Genomic DNA, 24,944 nt, shown 5'->3' on the forward strand with positions numbered 1-24,944 from the left:
AAGTGAAATAAGCCAGTTAAAGAAAAGTACCAAAGGATCTCACTTATATGAGGACTCTAATGAACGAAATTAACTAACAAGCAAAATAGAGACAGGATGACAGCTGTTGTGGGGGCTGGGAGAGGAGGTGGAGTGATTGAACAAAAAATAAAAAATAGAAAGAAAAACACAGACATGGAAAACACTGTGGTAATTGCTAGGGGGAAAATGGAGGGCATAGTGGGTATGAATAGTGATGGATGGAGACTTGGGGTGATGAACACAATACAGTGTACAGATGATGTGTTGCAGAGCTATACGCCTAGAATCTGTATATTTTTGTTAACCAGTGACACCCCAATAAATTAAAAGGAAAAAACAAACTACTTTGAAAACATAGAATGGAAACGTGTATCTATTCACCAGCAATTAAAAAATATCCTACTTCTTGGAGAAGAAAAACTTTCTAGAAAAGTTGGAGAAACGGATGGAGCTCCTGTCTGTCTTAACCATGTCGAGTTTAGAAAATGTGAGACTCTCAGCTAGTTTTTAATAAGCTGGGGACATGTCTCCCTGGAGGCTGTGTTACCTGCTGGGTGAGAGTGTGTGAGCGGATTAATGCAGTGTTTCTCGTGGTGTGGTCCAGAGAGGTCCTGCAATGGAATATTTGATAAAAATGGAGTTTCATGGGCCCTTCTCAAGACCTACTAAATCAGAATCTTTGGGGAAGATCTAAATATTAATTTCTCAAATATCTAGGTAAGTCTAATGCACACTAAATTTTCAACACCACTAGGAAAGACATATGTACTTATTTTACATATGTATTTATGTAAAAAAGTTCGAGTTCTCTGTTCTTTCTTGCCAGTGCTGGATGATATTGCTTTTATTTATCTTTAATCCTGTAAGGATGCACTGAAGTAGCTTCAAAGTGTTTCTGAGTCGCTGTCTACTGTTCCTCCATTTACTCCCTTTACCCACCGAGCAGGCTGCCTTTGCTATTCATCCTGAGGACAAGGTTGCCTGGTGAAGCCTGGTATAGTGTTGGTTTCTTACCATAGGGGATACTCTACTCAAGGAAGGTTGAGTGTGATTCAGTTGTGGCTGATGAGACTGATGGAGCAATGGAATATGTCCTTAAACGTGAGACTCTGAAAACCAGTTGAACCTAAGTAGAGTCTATAGTCTGAAGCTACACTGACACCTCATTGTGTCTGCCTACCCTGTGAATGTTCCAGAATGGAATGTGACTAAGATGTTCTCCAAAACCAATGCCCAGGAAAGTTATTTCAATGGTATTTAAAATTCTTTCCTTTGAAACAGGGATACCTAGATCTGCATTTTTCATAAGAAGAGCAATTTAAAATTAAGTCATTAAAGTGAATGAATTTTCTTATATTCTTTGTGGTGAAGATGGTGGTAAACTTTGTGGATGTGAGCAATGTGTTTCCTTCAGATTCCCAATGTAATTGAAGATACCCTACTCCTTCCTATCCATGAGGTGGCTGGGAATAATAGTAGTATTTAGCTAATGGACTAGTTCCAGAGATTTAGCTATATAATTTATGTAAAGCAATTAGAACAGTGTGTGATGTGTAGCAAGGGCTCGATAAGTAATAACAATAATAGGTACCATTTATTGAGCATTTACAATGTGACAGCCTCTGTTCTAAGTGCTTTGCATGAATCATCTCAGCAATTCGCTCAAAATCATGAAGCTCTGAAATAGAAGACTGAAGATTTGAACCCAAGCATGCTCCTAGCCTCTTCATTGTCTGCCATTTGCATAATAAATGTGGGCCCTTATTTCTTCCCATTATTATCGAAACACATTTTTCACTGGATGCCTTACTGCTTGGTTTTATTTTGAAATTCATTTTGAAGGGCCAAAATATCCTCCCTATTCTCTCAATCAAAGGATGTAGCCAGGCTTCTACTTGGATTGAGTGGCTGCCAAAAGAGGGGAATGAGTTAGAGGCAAGCACCTGATGCTCATTTTGTGTCAGAATGAGAGATGGAGGGAAGAGACTTCATGGGGGCTTTGGGGCAAGTGATATGGCTGGATTTGAGTGTTTTCCAGGTGCTGGGAAAATTCTATGTCTAGTCTAGTCTTATTTTCCACTGGTCATGTAATGCAGACTGCTGTTGCTATTAAAAAAAATGCCACCAAATACCTGTATGGTTCCATTCTCATATTTCCCACTGCCACTCAGCCCAAGTGGGGTCTCCCATTCTCATGGTACTTTCCATACTCCCTCAAAGGCTTTTTTGGCAGATGCTGCTGTGGATAGTAGTGGTTTGCAATTATATCTAAAGCAATATCTGATCAAGACCTATGGAGTCAGCCCTAAGTTTACATCTTGGGTTGGATATTTTCTGGTGTAGTCAGTCCACTAACCCTCAGTTCTTCAATTTCCCCTTGGTCAATACATAGGTGGCTGATGAGACTGATAATGGTGCCTGTCTCATAGAGCTTATGGAAGAATGCAATAAAAGAATATAAATAAAGTGCTTAGTTCACTAATCTGTCAACCAGTAATTATCCTACAAATATTAGCTGTTATCATCAAAATGTTGTTTTAATAGATTTTAAGCTTTGTAAAGACTTGAGATAGGATTTTTATCACCCATACCAACTGTATAGAACCTGGACCATAAATTTAACAAAGGAATAAATGAAAAATAATCAGAAATAAATAAATGAAATTTTAGTTGGTTTCATTTTAGACCGGACCAGCTAATTAAGGCTCTGAGACTGACGGAGGAGAGAGCTCTTTAGCCCATCCCCTTTACCTTCCTCACCCCCTTTAATGCCATCACCAATCTGGAATCAAAAAGACATGAATAACTAGAATCTCTTTGTACCCCGTCTCAGCTCATCAAAGGGCAGCCTCACCTCTCATTTTAGAAGAAAACATTGTTTTTTTCTTCCAAAAGCCATAATGCTGAAAACAAAGTATAAATGGGTTTACTCCTTCCAGTAACTGGTGATTTTGAATAACTTTCACTTTAGCAATAAGCTCTGAAGTGCAAGAGTAAGAGTGTCTGTAATTGGGTATGTTCATTTTTCTGGAGACAGGCCAAGACTTCATGTGGCTGCAGAGCCTGGGTGATTCCCAAAGTTACTTGGTTGGACCTTCTTTAATTAATTTTATTTTATATTTTATATATATTTTTACTAGAGGCCCGGTGCATGCATTCGTGCATCAGTGGGGTCCTTCGGCCTGGCCTGCGGCTTTTTGCAATCTGGGACCCCTCAGAGGATGCCAAGAGCCAGTTTCAGCCCAATCCCTTCAGGCCAGGCCGAGGGACCCCACCCGTACAAGAATCCGTGGAATGGGCTTCTAGTATGCATATAAGATCTTTGGTTAATGTCTTCTGGCTTGCCCCCCTCCCCCACTTCCCTCTGAGATTCTTCAGTCTGTTTCCATGCCTGTGTTTTCTGCTCCTGTGTTGAGTGTCTGCCCCCTAGTGGTCAGTGGCATCATAGCTACCGGACAGTTGGCTGGTAGGCCAGTCAGAATGGTCGGTCGGTTGCTTAGGCTTTTTTATACGTATAGATTAATTTCAGAGAGAAAGGGAGAGGGAGAGAGGGATAGAAACATCAATGATGAGAGAGAATAATTGATAGGCTGCCTTTTGCACACACTCTACTGGGAACCAAGCCTGCAACTCAGGCATTTGTCCAGACTGGGAATCAAACTGTGACCTCCTGGTTTATAGGTGGATGCTCAATCACTGAGCCACACTGGCCAGGCTGGACCATCTTTTAAACAGTAACACCTGGCAATCTGGCCACTGTTAAGTCCTTCACATGGGAATTCTCCTGGCAGTCAGTGTGCAGCAACTGGCTCCTGATGCTTTGGGACATGGGTAATTTACTAACTCTTCCCAAGCCCCTGTTTCTTCATCTGTAAAATGAGAATGAAGATCTTTACCTTCTTCAAAGAATGGCTGTGATGATAGGACAGCTGGTGTCCTTAGCTCAATGCTTGGCAAAGTATGTACTTTGGGAAGCCGAGGAATCATTTACAAATATATAGCACATAATCCTCACAACACTCTCAGGAAGGTATATTGGCCCCATTTTGAAGACCAGCAAACTGAGGTTTAGGAAGTTCAAGTAACCTGAAGGAGGTCAAAGATCTGGTCTCTTCTTTCTATCAGTCACTCTGGTATTTGTCTTTTAAAAGGGAATGCCAGGCTCTATAGGACAGAAAAACATCAGATTAATGCTTTATTTTTATTCTAAGCTATGGCTGAAAGCTGAGAGTTATTGACAAAGCCACTCTGCCTATTTAGACTGTAATGGTCTTTCCGATGAAAACCAAAGGATAGGTGTGGGTGTTCTCCATGGTCCTTCTCATCCTCCTCACCAGTGGTGTTCAGGTATTTTGGACAGGGAGACACCCCCCTCCCCCCATGCCTTCCTTATGTTGCTTTTCTTGGTGGCATCATCAGCAATTACAAATTACACTCACATTAAACTCCAAGAGAAGAATACGACCACCACATTCCAGTGGGGAGTGCTCATGGCTCACCTTAAAGAGAGGTGTCAGGATCACTTGTGCTGCTGTGCTGGCTTCCTCAGCCTGGGCCTCCTAAGAAAGGGGGCCGAGACATCCCCGGGTCCACAGGCAGACCTGGCACTCTAGATAACAAGGAGCGAGGTCCTGGCAGATGAGTGAGAGCAGGTGGCTTTGTAGGCTAGGTGACAGTATCAGTTTCACTTCCATGTAACAGCTAGTCACTGCGTTTTGTGTGCCAGGCACTATTCTAAGTTCGAGGCTATCCCAGTGAACAATATAGATAAACATCTCTGTTTTCACAGGCAGGGGGTTATATTCTAACAGGAGAAGATATCAGGCAAATGAGTAAATAATTATACATGCTTGGTGGTGACAGTGCTTTGGAGGAGAGTGGCACTTGCTCGGAGGGGTGGTGACTCCAGGGTCCTGGGAAGCCATGGTGTTCTACACAGTGCAGTGAGCAACGGCCTTGCTGTAATGGGGATTTTGGAGCCAAGACTGATCTAAAATCGCTTATTGATGGAGTGATCTGGAAATAAGCCTTCCAATAAAGGGAAGATGAGGGAAAGGCCTAAGCTTAGTAGGTAAACCATCAGAAAGGAAGCCCCTCAGGCCCTGGGAAGGACTGTTCAGCTCCAAGGGAACCCATAGTGTAACATCCAGACGCAGTGGAAAGACCTCACTCTAGGCTTTTCACTAGCAACATGCCTACATCCAGTTCTCAAAACAGCATCATCAACTTTATTTTAATAAAAATTTTATGTATTTTAGGGTGCACAATATATTTTATTTGTATTTACATAGTGAAGTGTTTACTATAGACAAGCTAATTAACATATCCATCGCATCACATAGTTAACCTTTTTTTTTGGTCATGAGAGCACCAGAAATCTATCTTAGCAAATTTTGAGCATACGCTATCATATTATTAACTACAGTCAGCATGCTCTACTTTAAATCTCTAGAACTTATTCATCCTACATAACCACAGCTTTGCAGACTTTGACCAAAATTTCTCCATTTATTCTACCTTTCTGCCCTTTGTAACCACCATTCTACTCTCTGCATCTATGAATTTAACTTATTTTAGATTTGACATATAAGTGAGATCATGCAGTATTTTTCTTTTTGTGTCTGGCTTATTTCCCTTAGCATTATGCCCTGCAGGTTCATCCATATTGTCACAAGTAGCAGGATCACCTTCTTTTTAAAAAAATGTATTTTTATTGATTTCAGAGAGGAAGAGAGAGGGAGAATGAGATAGAAACATCAATGATGAGAGAGAATCATTGATCAGCTGCCTCCTACATGCTCCCCCCCCCCCCCCCGCCCACTGGGGATCGAGCTTACAACCCAGGCATGTATCCTTGACTGGAATCAAACCCTTCAGTCTGCAGGCTGATGTTATATCCACTGAGCCAAACTAGGTAGGGCAGGATCACCTTCTTTTTAAAGGCTGAATAATATTCCAGTGTGTGTGTGTGCGTGTGTGTGTGTGTGTGTGTGTGTGTGTGTGTGTGTGTGTACATTCACCCATCGACAGGTTGTTTTCATATCTTTACTATTGTGAGTAATGATGTAATAAACATAAAAGGGCACGTATCTCTACGAAGTACTGATTTCATGTCCTTTTTGGATATATACCCAGAAGAGGGTTTGCTGAATTATGAGGTAATTCTACTTAAAAATTTTTGAGGAAACTTCACATTGTTTCCATAATGATGGCACTAATTTAGATTCTCACTGACAGTTCATAAAAGTTTCCTCTCATCTACCATCTCCCCAACATTTATCTTTTATCTTTTTTATTAAATTTTTGGGATGACATTGGTTAATAAGATTATGTAGGATTCAAGTATACAATTCTATGATGTATGATCTTCATATTGTATTGTGTGCCCACCACCCAAAGTCAAATAATCTTCTGTCATGTAGCAATTCCAATAGGTGTGAGGCGATATCTCATTGTAGTTTTGATTTGCATTTCTCTGATGTTTAATGATGTTGAACAACTTTTTATATACATGTTGGCCTTTTTTCTGTCATCTTGGAATAAAGTTTATTCATGACCTTTGACCATTTTTAAATCAAGTTACTTGATTCTGTGCTATGGACTTGTATAAGTTCCTTATATATTTTGCATATTAACCTCTAATCAGACATATGATTTGAAAATATTTTATCTCATTCTATAGACTGCAGTTTTATTTTGTTGACTGTTTCCTTAGCTGAGCAGAAGCTTTTTAGTTTGATGTAGTCCAACTTGTTTATTTTTGCTTTGGTTGCTATGACATCAACTTTAAATGTGAATACAAAGGACCTGATCATTGACTTTCATTTATGGGGCAAGTTCAAGGACTCCCTTGGAGTAGAAAAACAAAAAGAATCCCTTCTGGAAACTAGAGGTTGATGTGCATTTAAGCATTAATAATCTTGTGAATAAGTGGACAGGAAGATCCATGAATTTAATTAACTACTAGTTTGGAATTTTCTCATGTTGCAAAGTTACAGGGGTTAATGGATTAATTAGAATGTTACAAAGCAGTTTGGGAGGATCATTTTGGTCATAAACTTCATTCCTGGACTGATAAATATTTATGCCAGTGTTTGGAGATTTAATTTCATTTAAGCTGTGTGGAATAATGGGAAGAAGAATGGGTTTTGAGTTGAACAGATCAGTGTTTGATTCTTGATCCCATCACTCACTCACCAGCAGCAGGACCTTGAGGTTACTTGTTAAACTCTCTGAGGCTTAGTGTTTCCCTGTAAATCTTACCTAATTATACCTACTTTCAGAGAGGCTAACAGGAAAAGCAAAACATCTGGTATGTGGTAATTATTTAATTAACGTTGACTTGTTATTCAACAAGTGTGTATACCATAGATCTGCGAAGTATAATGTGCCCTCCATGGAGGCAAGTGGGGAACATAAAAGAAAGGAAGGCATGATTTCTGCCTTCTAGAATAGTATCCTTAAGTGTGAATAATTACACCCAAGTAGTTTTAACATAATATATCATAAGAGGAAAAATTACTATTTTAAAAAAGGGGAGATTTTTCTCCAATTCTGCTTGGAGACGTTTCATGGACACCTTTTAGAAACTTATGCGGCAGGTTTGGTGTGGAAAGGATTTTTCAAGTAGATACAGTGCGTTGAACAATGCCTGGAGATGCACAAGCTCAGAATGAGTTTGTGGAAAGGAAGCTGAGCTGTCAGATAGAGTGGATGGACAGAGGTAGGGCTGATGAGGCACAGCCCTCAAGCTGACATCAGCTGAGGGAGAAACTAGGATAGTTGCTGAAAGGAGCTTTGATTTTATTCAGTAGGGAAATAGGGAGCCATGGAAAGTTTTTGATTAAGAGAATGATGATATGAGAGCTGCATCTCAGAATATTACTCTGGTAACCCTGTGTGGAATCAATACAGCACAGAGAGACTTGTAGAAAAACAACAGCTAGACCTGGCCGGGGTGCTTGGTTGGAGCGTCGTCTCATATACCAAAAGGTTGTGGTTTGATTCCTGGTCAGGGCACATACCCCCTAACCAGTGTGGCTCAGTGGATAGAGCATCGGTCTGCAGACTGAAGGGTCCCAGGTTCGATTCCGGTCAAGGGCAAGTACCTTGGTTGCAGGCACATCCCCAGTAGGGAGTGTGCAGGAGGCATCTGATCGATGTTTCTCTCTCATCGATGTTTCTAACTCTCTATCCCTCTCCCTTCCTCTCTGTAAAAAAATCAATAAAATATATATTTTTAAAAATAGATAAAACATATCCTCAGGTGAAGAAAAAAAAAGCTATTAGTGAGCACTCATTCTGTTCTGAAAGTATTACTCAATTACCTCAACAGTCCAATGAGCTAAGTGCTATTATCATACCCCTTTTACAGATGAGGACATTCAGGCATGGAGATGATGAGTAACTTTCCCAAGGTCAAACAGCTCCTAAGAAGTCCTAGACCTGAATCCAGGCATCCTAGTGCTGGAGTCATACTCAGAACCATTACACTGCCCTATCTCGAAAGCCAAGCAGACAGACATTAGGGATGCCTGTATTGTAGCCTGCGCTGCCTTTGCCTGGTTTTTCTCCCTTTCTTGGTTCTTGCTTTGCTCATCAATGAAATTAGACACTTGAATTGGCTTTCTGAGGTGCTTTATAAGACTTTTAAAAAAAAATCTGTATTTTAAGGTGGGCCTGATCTATTTGGGCAGTAATGGGGTGGGGGGTGGGGTGGAGGAGTGAATGATTGTGCAAGATAGAGACAGAAACTCCTAACAAAGTTTTGTTTCTGATTATTTTTTTCCTTCAAAAATTTCTGTGGCTCCAAATTTACTTAAACATTATTTTTTAAAAAATCATAGGAGGTACACACTATAAAAAGAAAGTATATATTTTGGTGTATGGAATGGAAATGAACTAATGCATAAGGTAGCTGCTAAGTTTTACAAATATTATGAATCCTTACTAGTTTATTATATCTGTCCTTTGAAACTGTTTGATAGTCACTCTTCAAACCAGAATATTAGTTCGCAATGACTGTGCCCTAGGATAAGGCAACTCATTGAAAAGAAAAAGGTCAGTATGCACGACTCCCTTAAGCCTATTTATTTCTCTCTGTGCTCACCTAGTGGGGACAAAATACAAGGTTCACTTTTCCTGACTAGTAACCAGTGTTTCTGAAGCAGCTGAATTCAAGCTGATACTCCGCCCCTCGGCGTTTTCAGGTTTATTTCAAGACCCATGCTCTGGTCCCTGTCTGCAGCAGGAGTCCAGCCTTGGTTAGTTTCCGTTTCCAAGGCAACTGAGCAGCCCAACAAAGCCACCAGCAGCACGGGCAGGGGGCTCGGCTCGCTGGACCCGGGGCCACCTAGCCATCACTGCCACACGTCATGCTTCCTGGAGACCTTCTGGTGACCTCCGGGTCTTCGGGTGATCTGCGTGTTACTTCATGCGTGGCTGTCTCTCTTTGTGAGAGTGACAACCCCCAGCAAGCAAATAATTCCGACAGGCTGACTATCCGGCTGCTACTTCTGGCCTCTGCTACTGTAGACAGGATGAATGCATTTTCTCTCATTCACGCCTTTTCTCTCAACCTCTCCATCTCATCACCTCTTCTCCCTCTCTCTCTCTCTCTCTCTCTCTCTCTCTCTCTCTCTCTCTCTCTCTCTCTCTCTCTCTCTCTCTCTCTCCTCTCTCTCCGCTCTCTCTCTGCTCTCCGGCTCTCCTCCTCCCCTATTCCTCTGGCAGTAGCCTCTTAATGTAGTTTAATGGCTTTACAAAGAAAGCCAGGCAGACAGGCACTTCTCACTGGCTGCTATCGGACCATGACCTAGCTGACCATGAACTTGGAAGGGCTTGAAATGATAGCAGTTCTGATCGTCATTGTGCTTTTTGTTAAATTATTGGAACAATTTGGGCTGATTGAAGCAGGTTTAGAAGGTAAGGGAGCGCTTTTTAGTGACTTCTAAACATTTTCTGTTTTGCAATAAAAATTTCTTAAGGCACCTGAAAGGAAATCCGAGAAATGTAACTCTGGGATAGACTAAAGAGACGCAAGTTGTTCATTGTAGAAACGATGAATAAGATAAACTTTTTGTAAGTTTCAATGTTTTCACAGCAAAAGAATGTTAAAACTATAAGCAACACTTTATATCGAAATGTTAGAACCAAAACTGAGGAAATGAAAGGTTTTTAACTGGTATGTCTGCTTATATGGAGGGCATTTAATTCAGACTGATGTTAGATTATTTTATTCCCCCCCCTCCCCCCGCTTTATTGTATCAGCACATTTTGCGTGGATATGCTGAGGTTCATCTGTTTGTTGCTATGCAAATGCATTCATCAAATGGAAATGGTTATACATTTATTATAATGTCTTGTGGTTTAAGATCGGAGCCTAAGAATGACAAGCTTTGTATACGGTTGTCTTGAGACGTACTTATAATGTTACCTCCGTTACATCCCCACGGAGAGTTTATGGGGCAGAGTCCCCAACTCATTTGACTGACCTTAGCATAGAATCCAAATAGCAAATTGTTTTTCTAGTGTTGCTGTTTATGTTTGTCACAGGCTCGTTCTCTTTTTCTCCTTAACAATCATCTTTTGCTTTAAAAACACACGATGTGTGCTTGCCTGTATCTGCTCCTGAATTAAAGGCTTCTTGGAAAATCGGAGTAAATTTAGATTCTTGCTTTGTGACTGCTCCGAACACGCTCGGGAGTGCGTCTGCATACAGCCAGTGATTGTTTCTCTGAAGTTGTCAGAGCGATTTTTAAACGCACCCCTAGGTGATGTTTGGCGGCCTGATGCTTTCCTATTCTTCTTGCTTTAAATGTGAAACTTGAGTAAAAATGCAAATGCATATGTTATAAATGTTTTACATCCACAACTAATCCAGCCCCGCAGAGGAGGACTGCCACATGGGGCGTGAATAAGACTGCATTTACACATAGCAAACGGCAAATTATAGTAAGTGTGCCACTCCGATGTAGGTTAGCAGGAACCTACCTCTGTCGCTCACTGTGGGGAGGGCTGGTGGGAGGCAGGGTTGGTTAAAGTAGTGCTAAGTTTGCAGAATGCTTTTGATAGCCCTGTTAGATGAAAATAATTTGTAGTTCTAAAGAGCAGAAAAAAAAATTCTGGGAGTGGTGACTGCTCTTTAAAAATGTTATCTCGTGCATTGTCATGACACCTGAAACTTGGTTTGGCGTCTGTTGATCCGTGTGTGTTATTTTACCTGGCAGACGGGAGTGGGACCTCCCGTGTCAATGTGCCGGGGTTTATTTGCTGAGATGACAGGTACATGGAGTCGAGTCAGTTTTCCCAGCTATGTTGAGGGAGTTGATTTACCTAATTTCATGGATGACGGGTGGTCATCCTTTAAACTCTTTTGTGAGGGCTTTTATCCTGGGTTTTGTGAGGAAATCTACTCTAGTATTGGTTTTGTTTCAGGAGCTAAAAGATTTACTCTCCCAAATGAGAGTGTGTAGGTTTCTCTCCTCTAAGGGCTACTAACCTTTATGATGTTTTTTTTTTCCTTTTTCTTATTACTTGTACTTCAAACTGTACTCATTTGTATGAACAGTTTCTATCTTGTGTTTTATAGTTTACTACATCAGCAATTTCCAGGCCAATGCCGTACTAATAATCCTATGGGGATAATGCATGTTCTCTCTTAGAGACTTCAACATCAATGCATAGCTGATTTCCAGTGTTTTAGAAAGTGTTTTTATAGGATAAAACGTTGATAATCAATTTAAGGAGAAATGATGTTTAACGTGTAAATGGTGATAGAGACAGGGAGCAAAGTGCTTTCCGTCTTGAAGTTTGTGTAAGACTCATTTCCAAAGTGAACGCTAGCGTCAGAAAACCTTCCAAACTAGATTAAAGTTGGCCACGTGCTTTGCTTACTGGGGATACAAAGCAAAGGAACAGACTAAATTGTTATAGTTCATTGTGCATAGTTTGAATCTGTAAATGAGAATGCGCACAACTACAAGTTGTGGCCTGATTGTAATTAATGAAAAGGATAAACATTTACTATCAAAATAGCAGCCTCATAGATTTTCTGAAGCTTTTCTTAAAAACAAACTCCGATGCTCATTCTATTCAGATTTCTTTGCCCATAGGCGTTCCCTTCCTCCCCCACCATCGTACATACCTAAGTTGGGAATAATAATTTCTTCCAGCTTACTTATTTGTCTGCCCATGTGTCCTAGTAGAGAAATTTGGTTATTAAGTAGGAAAATTTGGACCTAGATTAAAGCCCTATAAGGATGGTTTTGAATTTTTTTAAACAATTAAACATTTTGCATCTAAACTTAAAAAGGTTTTGCAGTGTAGTTATCATTCCGAATGTATAACACTATGTTTATAAAATGTAGTTATTATCTAAACATGTATAGAATAAATGCACTTCAAAATAAATTAATAGCTTTAAAGTCTGGGATTTTTGTTTGCTTATCTTTGAGTACTTTGAGCTCCCATGCTTTTTGTTGTTGTTGTTGTTGTTATTAATCCTCACTCAAGGATATTTTTCCATTGATTTTTAGAGAGAGTGGAAGGGAACGGGAGAGACAGAGAGAGAGGAACATTGATGTGAGAGAGACACGTTGATTGGTTGCCTCCTGCATGCACCCCCACCAGGGCCAGGGGTAGAGTCTGCAACCGAGGTATGTGCTCTTGGCCAGAATCAAACCCGGGACCCTTCAGTCTGCAGGCTAATGCTCAATGCACTGAGCCAAACCAGCTAGGTCTGAACTCCCGTTCTTGGCAGAAAACTGAGAAGGGGGTCCTGGGTGTCCAGGTTCCTTTAGTTCTAGACTAGGTCTGATCTAAACACATAATGCTACACACAGATCCGTGGCGTATCTGTCTAAACAAAAAGGAGCATTCTTAAACATGAGAAAATAAAAACAGTAGTAGGAGTACAGATTCTTACCTCCCTGCTGCCTCTCTCTTACTTTCTAAGCTCAGTAAACCACTGTACTTCTTTAGAGTCTACAATGAGAAAACTGGACTTGATAATCTCCATGGAACTTTCCATTTAAAGAGAGTCTAGGAATAATCAGACAATGAAAGCTTGATGACTTACATAACACATACCCTTTCTTATGAAATAGGTATCAATGGCCTATTTTGGAATTGATATGCAGTGCAGCTATTGGACTAATCTCTCCTCCTATCCCATTGTGGGATGATAATTCATCATATCTTGGAGAGATTTTCATTGTATTTCAAGAGAATAGAAAAATGTCCTTTCCTACAGCTCTAGGATTTGACATTTGGGACTGCTATTTGAGGCATCCTTGTGCTATAGTGTGTCAAAACTTAAATGGGGCTCCAATAATAAATAAACACATCATGTTATAGTTTAATAACATTTCAAAGTTCAGTTGTTTTGGATTTTTGGTGGTTTATTCTTTGGTTGTTTTTTGTGTTTATTTTTGTTGTAATTTAGTTAAACTTCAATCTGTTTTCTTTTTAAGAAAAGTAATCTTAGCAGGTCAATATGAATGCAAATAACAGTTTGAACTTGAGCAAAGTGTTGAGGGTGATGCGTGATGCCTGTGTTTTGAATTCCCAGGCTCCTTCTGCCTAGTGAGGGGTGTAGGAAGCTTCAGAGTTGTGCTGGTTTGGAATACTAAAACCTCGCAACAGTAAATTGCTGCTTTTCCAGCTATAAAAATGAAAGTGGTGTTTGGTTAACGCATTCCAGGGAGAAATTGAATGAAAATTTTAATAGCAAAGCTATTTCATTATTTCTATATGCAACACTGGGCTGTGAAAATATCTACTTTTCATCCAAATATGGTTTAAATCATGCTGAAATAGTTACTCAATTAAGAAAGAACCATCCTTCTCCTTACTACTAATCTTGGTAAAAGGCAAAAATTTACAAAAGTACAATAATACATGTGACTTGAAAAATAATCACTTTTATTGGTATTTGCTTTTGATAAAAAAAGACAAAATAAAATCAACTGATAATCTAAGTCCTTTATACATTATGCATTACAGTTACTTTGTATTTATTTAGCTCACTTTATTTAGACGATATCTTATAATACTATAATGCAAGCTTCCTGGAGCATTCTAAATAAGGTATCATCCATATACACAGAGATGGATTTTGGAACCCAATTTCTTAATTCTCCTGTACCATTGACATAAAGGTGGACATGTTGAGTCTGTAAATAAATTGGGCCAACTGGAAAACAGTACTGTGTCCATTCCATTACGCTTATTTTTAATTTTTTAAATGTTTTTATTGATTTTACAGATAGAGGGAAAAGAGGGGAAGAGAGAGAGAGAGATAGAAACATTGATGAATGAAAAACATAGATCTGCTGCCTCCTGCACAACCCCTACAGGGGATTGAGCCTGCAACCTGAGCGTGTGCCCTGACAGGGAATCTAACCTATGACCTCTTGGTGCATGGGGTGATACCCAGCCAACTGAGCCATACCAGTCAGGCCTATTCCATGATGTTTAAGGAGTACTATGGGACTGGAGATGACTAGAAGGGAGCTGTTATATGATCTCAAAAAGCTTTACTGAAATTAATGAAGTAGACTCTCTTTTAATTCTCCCATAACCCTGCTGTCCCAAATACAATGGGATGAGAAATATGATGTGTATTTAACCATCTGAAAAGTCTTTCTAAACTGTAATGCTTAAGAAATATAAAAATAATTATGTTATTAGAAAATGTACGTATATTGTCTTTTACATTGTCTAGAAATGGAATAAAGAGAATATTTATATGATTTGCATTTCTTTAGTGTTTTCTATAGTTAACATTTCCTTTCTTTCAAGAACATTAATGCCTAAAATGGGACAAAGGGACTATTGAAAGAAGTGGGTTTACTATGTTCAGAGATTATACTCAGAGAATCCAGTTATTTTGCTTAGATTCTAATTACAGCTTTGTCTCTTAATAATCATGTGATTTGGAGCTATACTTGGCCTATATAATCCTTATTTTTAAATTCATAAAATGAAATAATAAGAAATAATATTAATGTATTGCTTTATTGAAGATAACCCTTACATAAGGTGTATTAAGCACAGTATATTATTACACTGTCTGTTAAAGTGTTAAACATAGTGCAGCATTAGTATTAGTATAGCCATATCTTATTTAACCTTCATGGTTCTCTGGAGTAGGTACTATCATTCTGAGTTTAGAGATGAGAAAGCTTAGACCTATGCAGGCTAAGTAACTTGGCTCACAGTTACTCAACCAGTAAATCATAAAGCTTAAATTCAAACTCAGGCCATCAGACCTTGTATTCTCTCCTGTAATTTTAATTTTCTATACCTAACAGCACAGTGGCTATAGAAAATAATTTGGTAAAGGGGAGAAAGTTTTAGGTCAATTTTCCATTAACTCTTTCTACAATCCTTTCTGGACACATTCTATATGTGAAACACTCTCAATCACTGACATCCTATATAATAAAAGGTTAATATGCAAATTGACCGAACTGCTGAACGACTGGTCGCTATGACACGCACTGACCACCAGGGGGCAGACGCTCAATGCAGGAGCTGCCCCCTGGTGGTCAGTGCACTCCCACAGGGGGAGCACCTCTCTGCCAGAAGCTGGGCTCACCAGCGGGCTCAGAGGTGGTGGCGGGAGCCTTTCCGGCCTCCAAGGCAGTGCTAAGGAGCAGCGAGCTCAGCTTCTGGCTGAGTGGCACTCCGACAGGCTGACATCCCCTGAGGGGTCCCAGACTGCAAGAGGGCACAGGCTAGGCTGAGGGACCCCCCACCCCAGTGATGAATGTCATGCACGGGGCCTCTAGTTGTTTAATAAGCATAAATGCTCATACTGACATACTAATGGTACTATTCTAAATACATCATAAAAATCATAAAACCTCTATCTTCTTGTAAATAGGCAAATCTTGTAAACTAAATGAGTCTGCAATATAGTCTTATCAAATCAAGTATAGTCTTTAGTTGAGCTCCGGGGTTAAAACTGAGAAGAAAGTAGACTAAGACTGTACCCCGTTTGTATCTGGTTTGCTTCTGGATGACAGGTAGAACTTCTGGAAATAGATGGGACAGAGAAGGGCTGGTGATTTGGGAAAAAATAAAAAAATCTACATAAGATACTACCGAGTGAAGATGAGATGCTGAATCCAGGAAAGACCTTAACTGTGAAAGGGTTTGAGATTAATGGGGATGATTGATTACAGTATGGATGAACAAAGGTAATACGATGATCAATGTTAGATTAGGATTGTGGAGTAAGAGTATTCAGCATTGATTTAAAGCATAACAGAAGCCTCAATGGGATGTTAGGCTTAATCAGGATGGTCATCACCAGAAAATACTTCCTCCAGTCTTTTTAGTGGGTATAGAGCAAGAAAGGACACAGAGCACCAGAAAGAGAGGAGAACTTACCTTAGTTGAGAATCTACTATAGAACCAATGGGGTAAAAGGAGTGTTGCATGTGCCATGCCCTGGAATGATCGTATCAGCTATGCACGACTAGAGGTGTCACTTCAGTTTTATAGATGATAAACGGGAGGTTCAGAGAGATTAATAACTTGCTCAAGATCACAAGAAGACATAAGTGAAGGAATCTGGAGTAGTTCTAGTATCTTCATAGTGGCACTGATCCAAATGGCATTCAGAAGATAAGTATTCAAAAATAGGATAAAGTGTACACAGTAAAGAAAAGCTTTGTCTAATATAAACATTTCCTACAGACTATCTCTATAAAAATATATATATGTTTTAATTTGACTGTTGTGTTTTACTTCTAGTTATGTGTAGAGGTGGTCTACATAAAAATACAGCTATGATAATGAGTCCCCAAAAAAATGAGGAAGAAGAAAAAAGAAAAAGTTACATCTATAATTAACATAATTGGATTTCTGATTTATCAAGTCTTTGTGGAATGTAACATCCTTTAGACATTACCGGTCCCCAACTGACCATTTTACAGAAAAGTAAACTGAGCCCCAGAAAGATGAAATGACTTGTTTTGACAGAACTCTTCTATGAAAAAGAAAAAAAAATCTGATGAAATAGTCTCATCAGAAAATAAACGTCAAACATAATCTAATTTCCATTAAAAATATATCCAAACTTTAGCTTTCCTTAGTTATTCTGCTAGTGGACCAGTCACTCTAAAGTCTAAGGATTCTAAGACTTGGGTGATGGTAAGTTTTATGCTTTCTGGCTTATCTTTATCTTTAGAGACAGGCGTTACTACAAAGAATACTTGTGCATAAATCATGGTATTTTCCATCTCAATGACTTGTCTGAATAAGTTAGTAATAGAGAGTCATTACTACCTGACAGCCATTCAGGAGCCCAGTGGATGAATTTCTAGAAAACCCAGGTTCAGTACTCAATAAATGCATAGATAAATCACAAGGGCAGCTATTCTAATTGCTCATCACTCTGATTATTAAAATCAAGAAGGCAAGTCTCTCATGAGCCTCACCACTTGCACCATTTCAGAGAGGCCTAACCTGATATCTCTGCTCGAAAGTCACCCCAAGGCTGTCAGAGGCAACTCTTTGAAAAGCGTTTGCGCAGGTCAGAAGGCTCATCATCAAGATGAACCGTACTACTAAACCAATACCAATAGTGTGTTTCCGTTTTCTTACAACGACCATAGACTATAGATGCTGAGAACACAGACTCAAACCATAATAATTATATTTAATAATAATTAAATGCTACCTCTAATATATATTAGTTGTATGGCCTTGGGTAATATGAGTTAGTATCTGTCTAGGATATAATAAATGCTTTGTATATTTTGCCATTATGTCCAAGCACCATCATCTTTTTTTTTTTCCAAAGAAAGGAGGCCACCACTCAATATCTGAAACCAAAAGCTGAATTATTTGCCTGCTAAGCAAGTGAGAGCAGTACTTGTAGAATGTATTGTTCAAGTGTGTATAGGGGCCTTCCAAAGTGTGCTTACTATTAATGGAAAGTTGCCATTGTTTGATTGGGTTGGGTTTAAAATAGGTTCTGGTGTTACCTGTTGCTATAATCAAAGAACAATCATTCATTTCCTTTCTTGCAACTATAGAGCAGGGACTTTTTTTTATTTTCCTGGTGAATAATATTTAAGCTTATTCATGTGCCAGCCACTGTTCTAGACACTGGGGAGGCAGCTGACAGCAGAGAAGAAACGTCTGTTCTTGCAGATTGATCCGCTAAATTTTGAGATACAGCTATAAATGCTACAAAAAATGTACAGGAGACAGATAGTTATAGTAGAATTAATTCATGCATTCATTCGGTAATTATGTGTACCTCTAGTGTGCTCCACACATTGTTCTTTGCACAATAATGAACACAACTCAAGTCCATGCAGAATGTATACTATTGGGGAAGATAAAAAGATAAACAAAGGAATATTCAATCTGATATCTAATAGAGACAAGCATAAATTATAGTAAGGAGACAGAAACTGGGGTATTATGTATAATAGACTGGTAAGAAAAGACCTGTCTGAAGAACTGATTTTTCTGCCAATAATTGAAAGAAATGAATGTGGAAGACAGTAAAGTCTGGAACAAGAGTCTTCCAGGCAAAGGGACAACCAAGTACAAGAGCTTTTGGCACAAAGTGTGTTTCTGTGTCCAAGTTGCACAGGAAGGCTAGTGGAACTGCAGCAGTGAGCTAGTGAGGGTAGTAGAGGAGCAGTGGAGGATTGGCCAAGGTCACAGCATGCAGGGCCATTGCAAAGACTGGGTTTTATTCTTTGTTTATGGTTTCAATGGGAAACCATTGAAAAATTAAGATAGAAAGTCTCTGTAAGTCCTTAATTCCAACTTTTTTTTATAGGCCATGATATCAGTTTTCACATGGTATCTGCCTACCACAATCTCATCATGGGGTCTACTTCTAGGCATTTCTTTGTTCTGCCCCAGACACCTCCCAGGATATTGATTCATTGTATTTTTTCCTCTCATTTATTTTATTTTTAAACTTTATTGTTGAAAGTATTACATATGTCTCCTTTTTTTCCGCATTGACTCCTTCTAGCCTTCCCCCACCCCTGGCCTTCACCACACTGTTGTCTGTGTCCATGGGTTATGCATATGTACATACAAGTTCTTGGGTTAATTTCTTCCCACCTACCTGCCTTCCCTCTGAGATTCAACAATCTGCTCCATGCTTCTATGTCTCTGGATCTGTTTTGTCAGACCTCCATTGTCTAAAAAAACTGCCTGTAATTCTCATGCCCAATCTTGAGCATATGTTCAGGATAATACATTCATTTCTCTTTGTTAAGCTAGATTTTGCCTTTTCACCTGTCCTATGGGGTGAGCAGGTCTAGTCTTCATCTCCTTACCAGACTTCTTCAAGATCCTGTCATTGCATCTGTAGGATCAATTTAAATTGGTCTTTATTGGGTAGGCATTTTAAAAAACCAAATAATATTCCTTGAACACTTGCTATAGAAAGAGTATGATGACAGTGGAGACAAAAAGCAAATTTCACGAAAAGGAAAATCATGTTGTTTTCCTCTGAGTAACCTCCTTCCCCACATATTAGCTTCAAAGATAAATATTCAAATTGGATATATTCCAAATTGAGATGAGAATAATACCTTTACAGTCAAGATACTTATACTATTACATTTTTTTGGAACTATCAAGAATCATAGAGACTGTAGTCTAACTTCCTCATTTTATGAGTAAATTGAGGCCGAAGGAGGTTAATTGACTTATTAGAAGTGACAAAACTAAGTGGTAGCATTAGATACATAATAATTACATCATCTACGGTAGAGTGATAAATCCTAGGCGAGGTGCTAATAATTTTACATATTTATGGTATCCAAAATAAAACCGTGTAAGAATAATCTTATTAGCCATAATTATAAGAATTCTGGTTCTGTATTTAGTTAAGGATATATTATGAACCTTTTCCCCTCACATTGCTATTTTCTAGTTTTATTCGTTTATGCCCAGGAAAGTGGGGGGTGGGGGATTCCTGGTGTGAAAGCAGAAACTAAGCTCCTGAGGAAACTGTGTGGTGTGCCAAAGTGTGACCCACAGTGGTGAAGACACAGGGTCAAATCCAAATGCCTGCTGCTCAGGCATTCAGGCAGCCACCAAATGAATGAATATAGTAGGATGGTCCCAGAGAGGGTGAGCAGGAAGGTGGCATCAGATGCCAAAAATACCAATAATACCTGAATGAGCACTTTGTTGATCATATCATATGCCAGGTACTTTATATGCATTATTCATGTTGACAATAATTTTTATATACTGGTTATATAATCAAAGATTTAACAACTGAGAAAGTACATACTGTGAAAGTTCCAATCACTTGCATAAGATCATACACCTAGGAGTGGTTTAGCTGGTTTCAATTTCATCCTGTCAGTTTAGAGATTATGAGTCTTCAGCCTTCACGCCATCATGTACCTGCCTCTCAGGAAGGTTAGGTCAAGGTCAGAGACAGAATTACATTGAAGTAAATTAAGCTTAAGCTACGGAGGCCCTCAAGTCTGTGGGCCCCTTTCTATCTCTAGTCTAAATAAATAGTAACTTCCATACCAAACTTTGTATATGTGATATTTCTTACTATTTTCTTAGAGACTCTTCTCTAAATTATGTAAGATTCAGGCCCCACAAAACCAAGATTTGTCTCTTTTGAGAACCTATAACATCTTGCTTTCTTTAAAGTTAAAGATTAAAGTTCATGGCTTGAGATATGGAAAGCAACATCCATCCTCTAAGACAGGAAACTGGATATGAAGTTCCCAATAGGGGTTCCCTTTGTCTCTTGCCCAGCTCCATGGCTACCCAGACTTCATGAATGACAAAGTGAGGCTGAGATGATTTGGGCACATAATGTTTCCAGTTCTTACTGATTGTAAAAGGAATGTGGTCCTGTTCCCCAAAGAACTGACTCAGGAACTAGTTGAGTTTGGACCTGCAGTAAGCTCCCAGGGAGAGCATGGTCTTTCACACCAGACAGATGTGGATTTGAATTTTAGCTCCTTCATTTGTTAGTTGATCTTGGACAACTTACCTAATCTCTATGAGCCTCACTTTCATCATATATAACTTAGTCATTGTTATGATGACTAGAGGTAAATGTGCTCTATAAATGTGACCATTAATTGTTATAAACAGTGTACTAGTAAAAGTCAGGTAGGACAAAAAGGGCAAACGTATTTGTTTCATTTATAATCATCTAGCTATATGCTACATATTTGGAATGCCATCCTATAAATCTTTGTGTTTGTACTGTCCTCTTCATTTAGGACAGATGAACCCTTTCATATTCATAAGTATTCATTTTTTTTCATTCATTCATTCATTCTATATTTAGCAAGCTCCTAGGGGATGGTGTTCTAGGGGATTCGGACATAACAGGGACAAAAACACTGAAGTCCTTGCTATTGTAGAGGAGTTGGCCTTGCTTGTAGCATAGACTCTCCTTCCCTGTATTATATGCTAGGGAAGGGAGAGAATATGAGCATAGATATTGGTACATCCATAATGGGAAGTTGAGAGACACTTTGTCTGATTGCTTTCTTCTCCTGTTAATATGAAGTGGGGTGAGGTGAAAAGCATTTGTGGGAAGGGAGCAATGGATATTTTAAGGAGAGAGAAAGTATAGTGTAGTCTTTTCAGAGTCCATAGAAGTGAATTTACAGAACAAATGTGAGAAGATTGCCGGGCAGCGCTTAGTACCCATTTGAGATGTGTGGTCGTAATTTTAAAAGGGGACTCTCCCTGACTCAGACAAAGTGAGCACTTTCTTAAGTACATTACTGTAAGATCATTTTTCCAGACATAGTCAAACAGGAGGGCAGAATTGAGTACCGCTGGGAGACTAGAAGAATAAAAAAAGCAGGAAATTAGAGGGAATGTATTTACTACAGCATCCAAATATGCAATGATAGTGGCTCCGACTGGAGGCTCAACTACAGAAGACTTAAAATTGAACCAGCTGGGAACTGTGGCCTCCAATTGCATGACAAGGCAGAGGCCAGTGATTGAACATTTCTCTTCTGTGTTGGGTGGCCATAATGCTGTACTATAAATCAAACTAACTAGTAAAAATGCTTAGGGAGGGATCCAACCAAGTGTTTACAAATACTAGTTTGTGGTGTCACCATAAATATTACTTCGTGGTGACAGTACTTGAGGAAATACTCTCAGGCTGCTCTTTCAAACAACAGAAGAATTCTTTAAAGTTGTGTTGCACTGTGCCTTCATAAATAGAGTCGACTTCAAATACACGGAGAGGAACTTTCGGCTTAAATTTTGAATTTCAAAAATAGAGCCTTACTCATGATATATTTTTAAAAACAACTCATTTGTACGTTTCTCATGTCTGCAGCTTTTAGAAACTAGTCTCTTACTAGGTTTTAGAAAGTTCAATAGTATCTAGTAGTCATAGATCCAATGTCCTGCCTTCAAAAATGTGTTTTCAACGGTTACCAAAATCAGTGAGGTATGTAATCTTGTATGTTCATATACACATACACACTTGTGCACAAACATATGTTTGTGTAAACATTACTAGACTCATGGGTGTGCACACCTGCACATATCACACACACACATACATATTTCGAGATCATAAGCCATGAAGTTTGTCAGTTAATAAGATATAAGCCATTGAAGAACCTGATTCTTGATTCTTTTGTACCATGACCTATGAAGCTTGCTTGGGAGATACATTTGCATTTAATCATATGTCCAAGTACAAAAAAGAAGAGGGGCTTAGACAATGAGCACTGGAGAGAGAATGAAGTATAACTCTGGGTTGAAGTGGAACAAAAAAGCCCTGACTGCAATCTCTAACTAGCTGTGTGATCTTAGGCAAGTTATTTAACCTTCCGGATCCTCCACTGGATCTTGCCACAGACTAATGTCAGAAAAGAATCATATTTAACAGAATCCCAGTGCTTAGAATAATAGTTCTGGTCCCTTGTAAGTGCCCAGGCAAGTGGTCTGATCTCTGCCTGGTTCTTGCTCACCAGGTCCTGAGCCTCCTTGAGTTTGGAAAGGCTGTCTCCTGTGGTTTCCTGGCTGCCTCCTCTCGGTCCCAACCAGATGCCCTGGCTAAGCTCGGTCCCTCCCTCACCTGATCACTGCCATCTCCCTTGGCCATGCCTCAATTCTGAATTCATTCAGTTTGGACAAGAGCCCTATAGATAAATTGCATGTTGATAAATTACCCCACTTACCTAACATATGTCACATGAGACCGGCAAGTATCACTGTGCTGAAAAAAAAAATGTTCAGAATATATTTCTTAAATTAAAAGAACACATTTCAAAGCCGTATGCAGAATAGTGATCCCATTCAAAAAATACACACGAGATAGGAGGGGAGAGAATGAACACTGGAATTTTTTATTTCTTTTCTAACTTGTCCATTCTGGCATGCATATATATAACTTTTTAGAGGATACTTTTAAAAGGAAAAGAATATCAATATGGAATACACATTGTGGGGTTTTTTTAATTGAAAAAACTCAGTGATAATTGGAACATAGTCATTTATTAATTTAAAATGAAAAACTTGTTATTGCTTTTAGAGAGAAACATCAATTTACTGTTCCGCCTATTTTATGCATTCATTGGTTGCTTCATGTATGTGTCCCCACCAGGGATCAAACACAAACCTTGGAGCATAGGGTAGCTACTCTAACCAACTGAACTACCCAGCCAGGACTGAAAAGCTTTATTTGTTTAGAAAAAAACACACCCTTAAAATGGAGGCAGTCTCTGTTTGCTTTTATCTTTAAAACTAAGATAATTCAGAAGAAACACGCTGGAACTAGGGACAAGTTTTTATACCTTGAAGCCATTTTTTAACTTCAAGTCAGCTTCTGCAATGGCTGATAAATGAGCTGTCTCTATCACTATTCCTATGACAAGGAAGTTATTAAAGACTCAGGATATTGATATTTGCTTAAGAGCCTCACTCACCTAAAAGAGGAGCTCATTTTCTGCATGGTTTAGGAGGGACTGTAGTTTTATGACTCTTAGGAAAAAACCCATTTCACTCCATTGATGTGCTTTGCTTCTCTTCCTCTGAAAGGGAAATGGAGCTGGGTGTGCGGTATGTGAGCAAGGCGGATGGGGAGGAGAGTGCTGGGGGAAGTTTGCTTTCTTTGCAATTCTCAGCTTCCCTCACTTCTGAGCTTCAGTCATTTTCTTTCTAGAACAGCAGCTTGCTGCGTCCAGTGAGCACCATTCATGCGAAAACCTAGGTAAGAATTATTTATATGGGAAACCGATTAAAGGGAATGGAGTGATAGGATGAAGCTTCAGGAAGTATGAAGGCATTTAAGGCCAAGGCAAAGAGTCCATTAAATGGCTCTCTAGCCAGGAATTCTAAATATCTCTCTTACTTTTTTTTTCCTTTAAAAGTACTTTATAAAACGTGGCTATAGGGATGATCCTATAATTTTCCTTTATTTATTCCTAGATTGTTGTTTCTTTTTCTTGAATAATGAATGTGGAAAAATTTGGGGGAGGGAAAATCCCTAGGTTAAGACTGTAGACTGTGATCTGGGAAACCAAGTAAGATATGATCTGCACTTTGCCAGGACTCAGTTCTTAAAACAACTCCCCCAGGATGTTCGCATCATGGAAAGAACACAGCCTTGGGTTCATCCAGACTCGGTCACTGTCCAAGGATCTGATCTTGGTTTTCCTTTTCCAACCCGTGGGTATGAGACCCACGTTGCAGAATTCTCGTGAAGAATAATGAGCTAATACATGTACAATGTCAAGTGCAGCAGCCAGCTGAGAGGAGGCTCTCAACCAATACTTGATACGCGTTGTACTATGACAGGTGGCTTCACAGTGCCAAGAACACACACGCTGGAGTCTGGCGGCCTGGCTTTAAACCCTCGCCTGGGCGATTGCCTGCTTTGTAATATTGGACGAACTGCTTATCCACCCGGTGCC

General features: G+C 39.3%; 1 protein-coding gene across 4 annotated transcripts in view; it reads left to right on the plus strand.

The window, feature by feature from the left end:
- Positions 1 to 24,944, plus strand: part of KCNIP4 (potassium voltage-gated channel interacting protein 4) — a gene marked incomplete at both ends in the record, with an annotated part of 944,241 nt that overhangs the window by 515,335 nt on the left and 403,962 nt on the right. The window contains one exon of one of the 4 annotated variants that reach the window (XM_079777234.1): positions 9,846 to 9,945. The exons of the other annotated variants lie outside the window; for them this stretch is intronic. Coding sequence (XP_079633360.1) covers positions 9,846 to 9,945 — 100 coding nt within the window. Of the gene's footprint in view, positions 1 to 9,845; positions 9,946 to 24,944 lie in introns of those variants that run through there. 4 annotated transcript variants of the gene reach the window in all.

This window comes from Cnephaeus nilssonii, assembly GCF_951640355.1.
Source record: "Cnephaeus nilssonii genome assembly, chromosome: 1".
In the NCBI taxonomy this organism is placed as follows: domain Eukaryota; kingdom Metazoa; phylum Chordata; class Mammalia; order Chiroptera; family Vespertilionidae; genus Cnephaeus; species Cnephaeus nilssonii.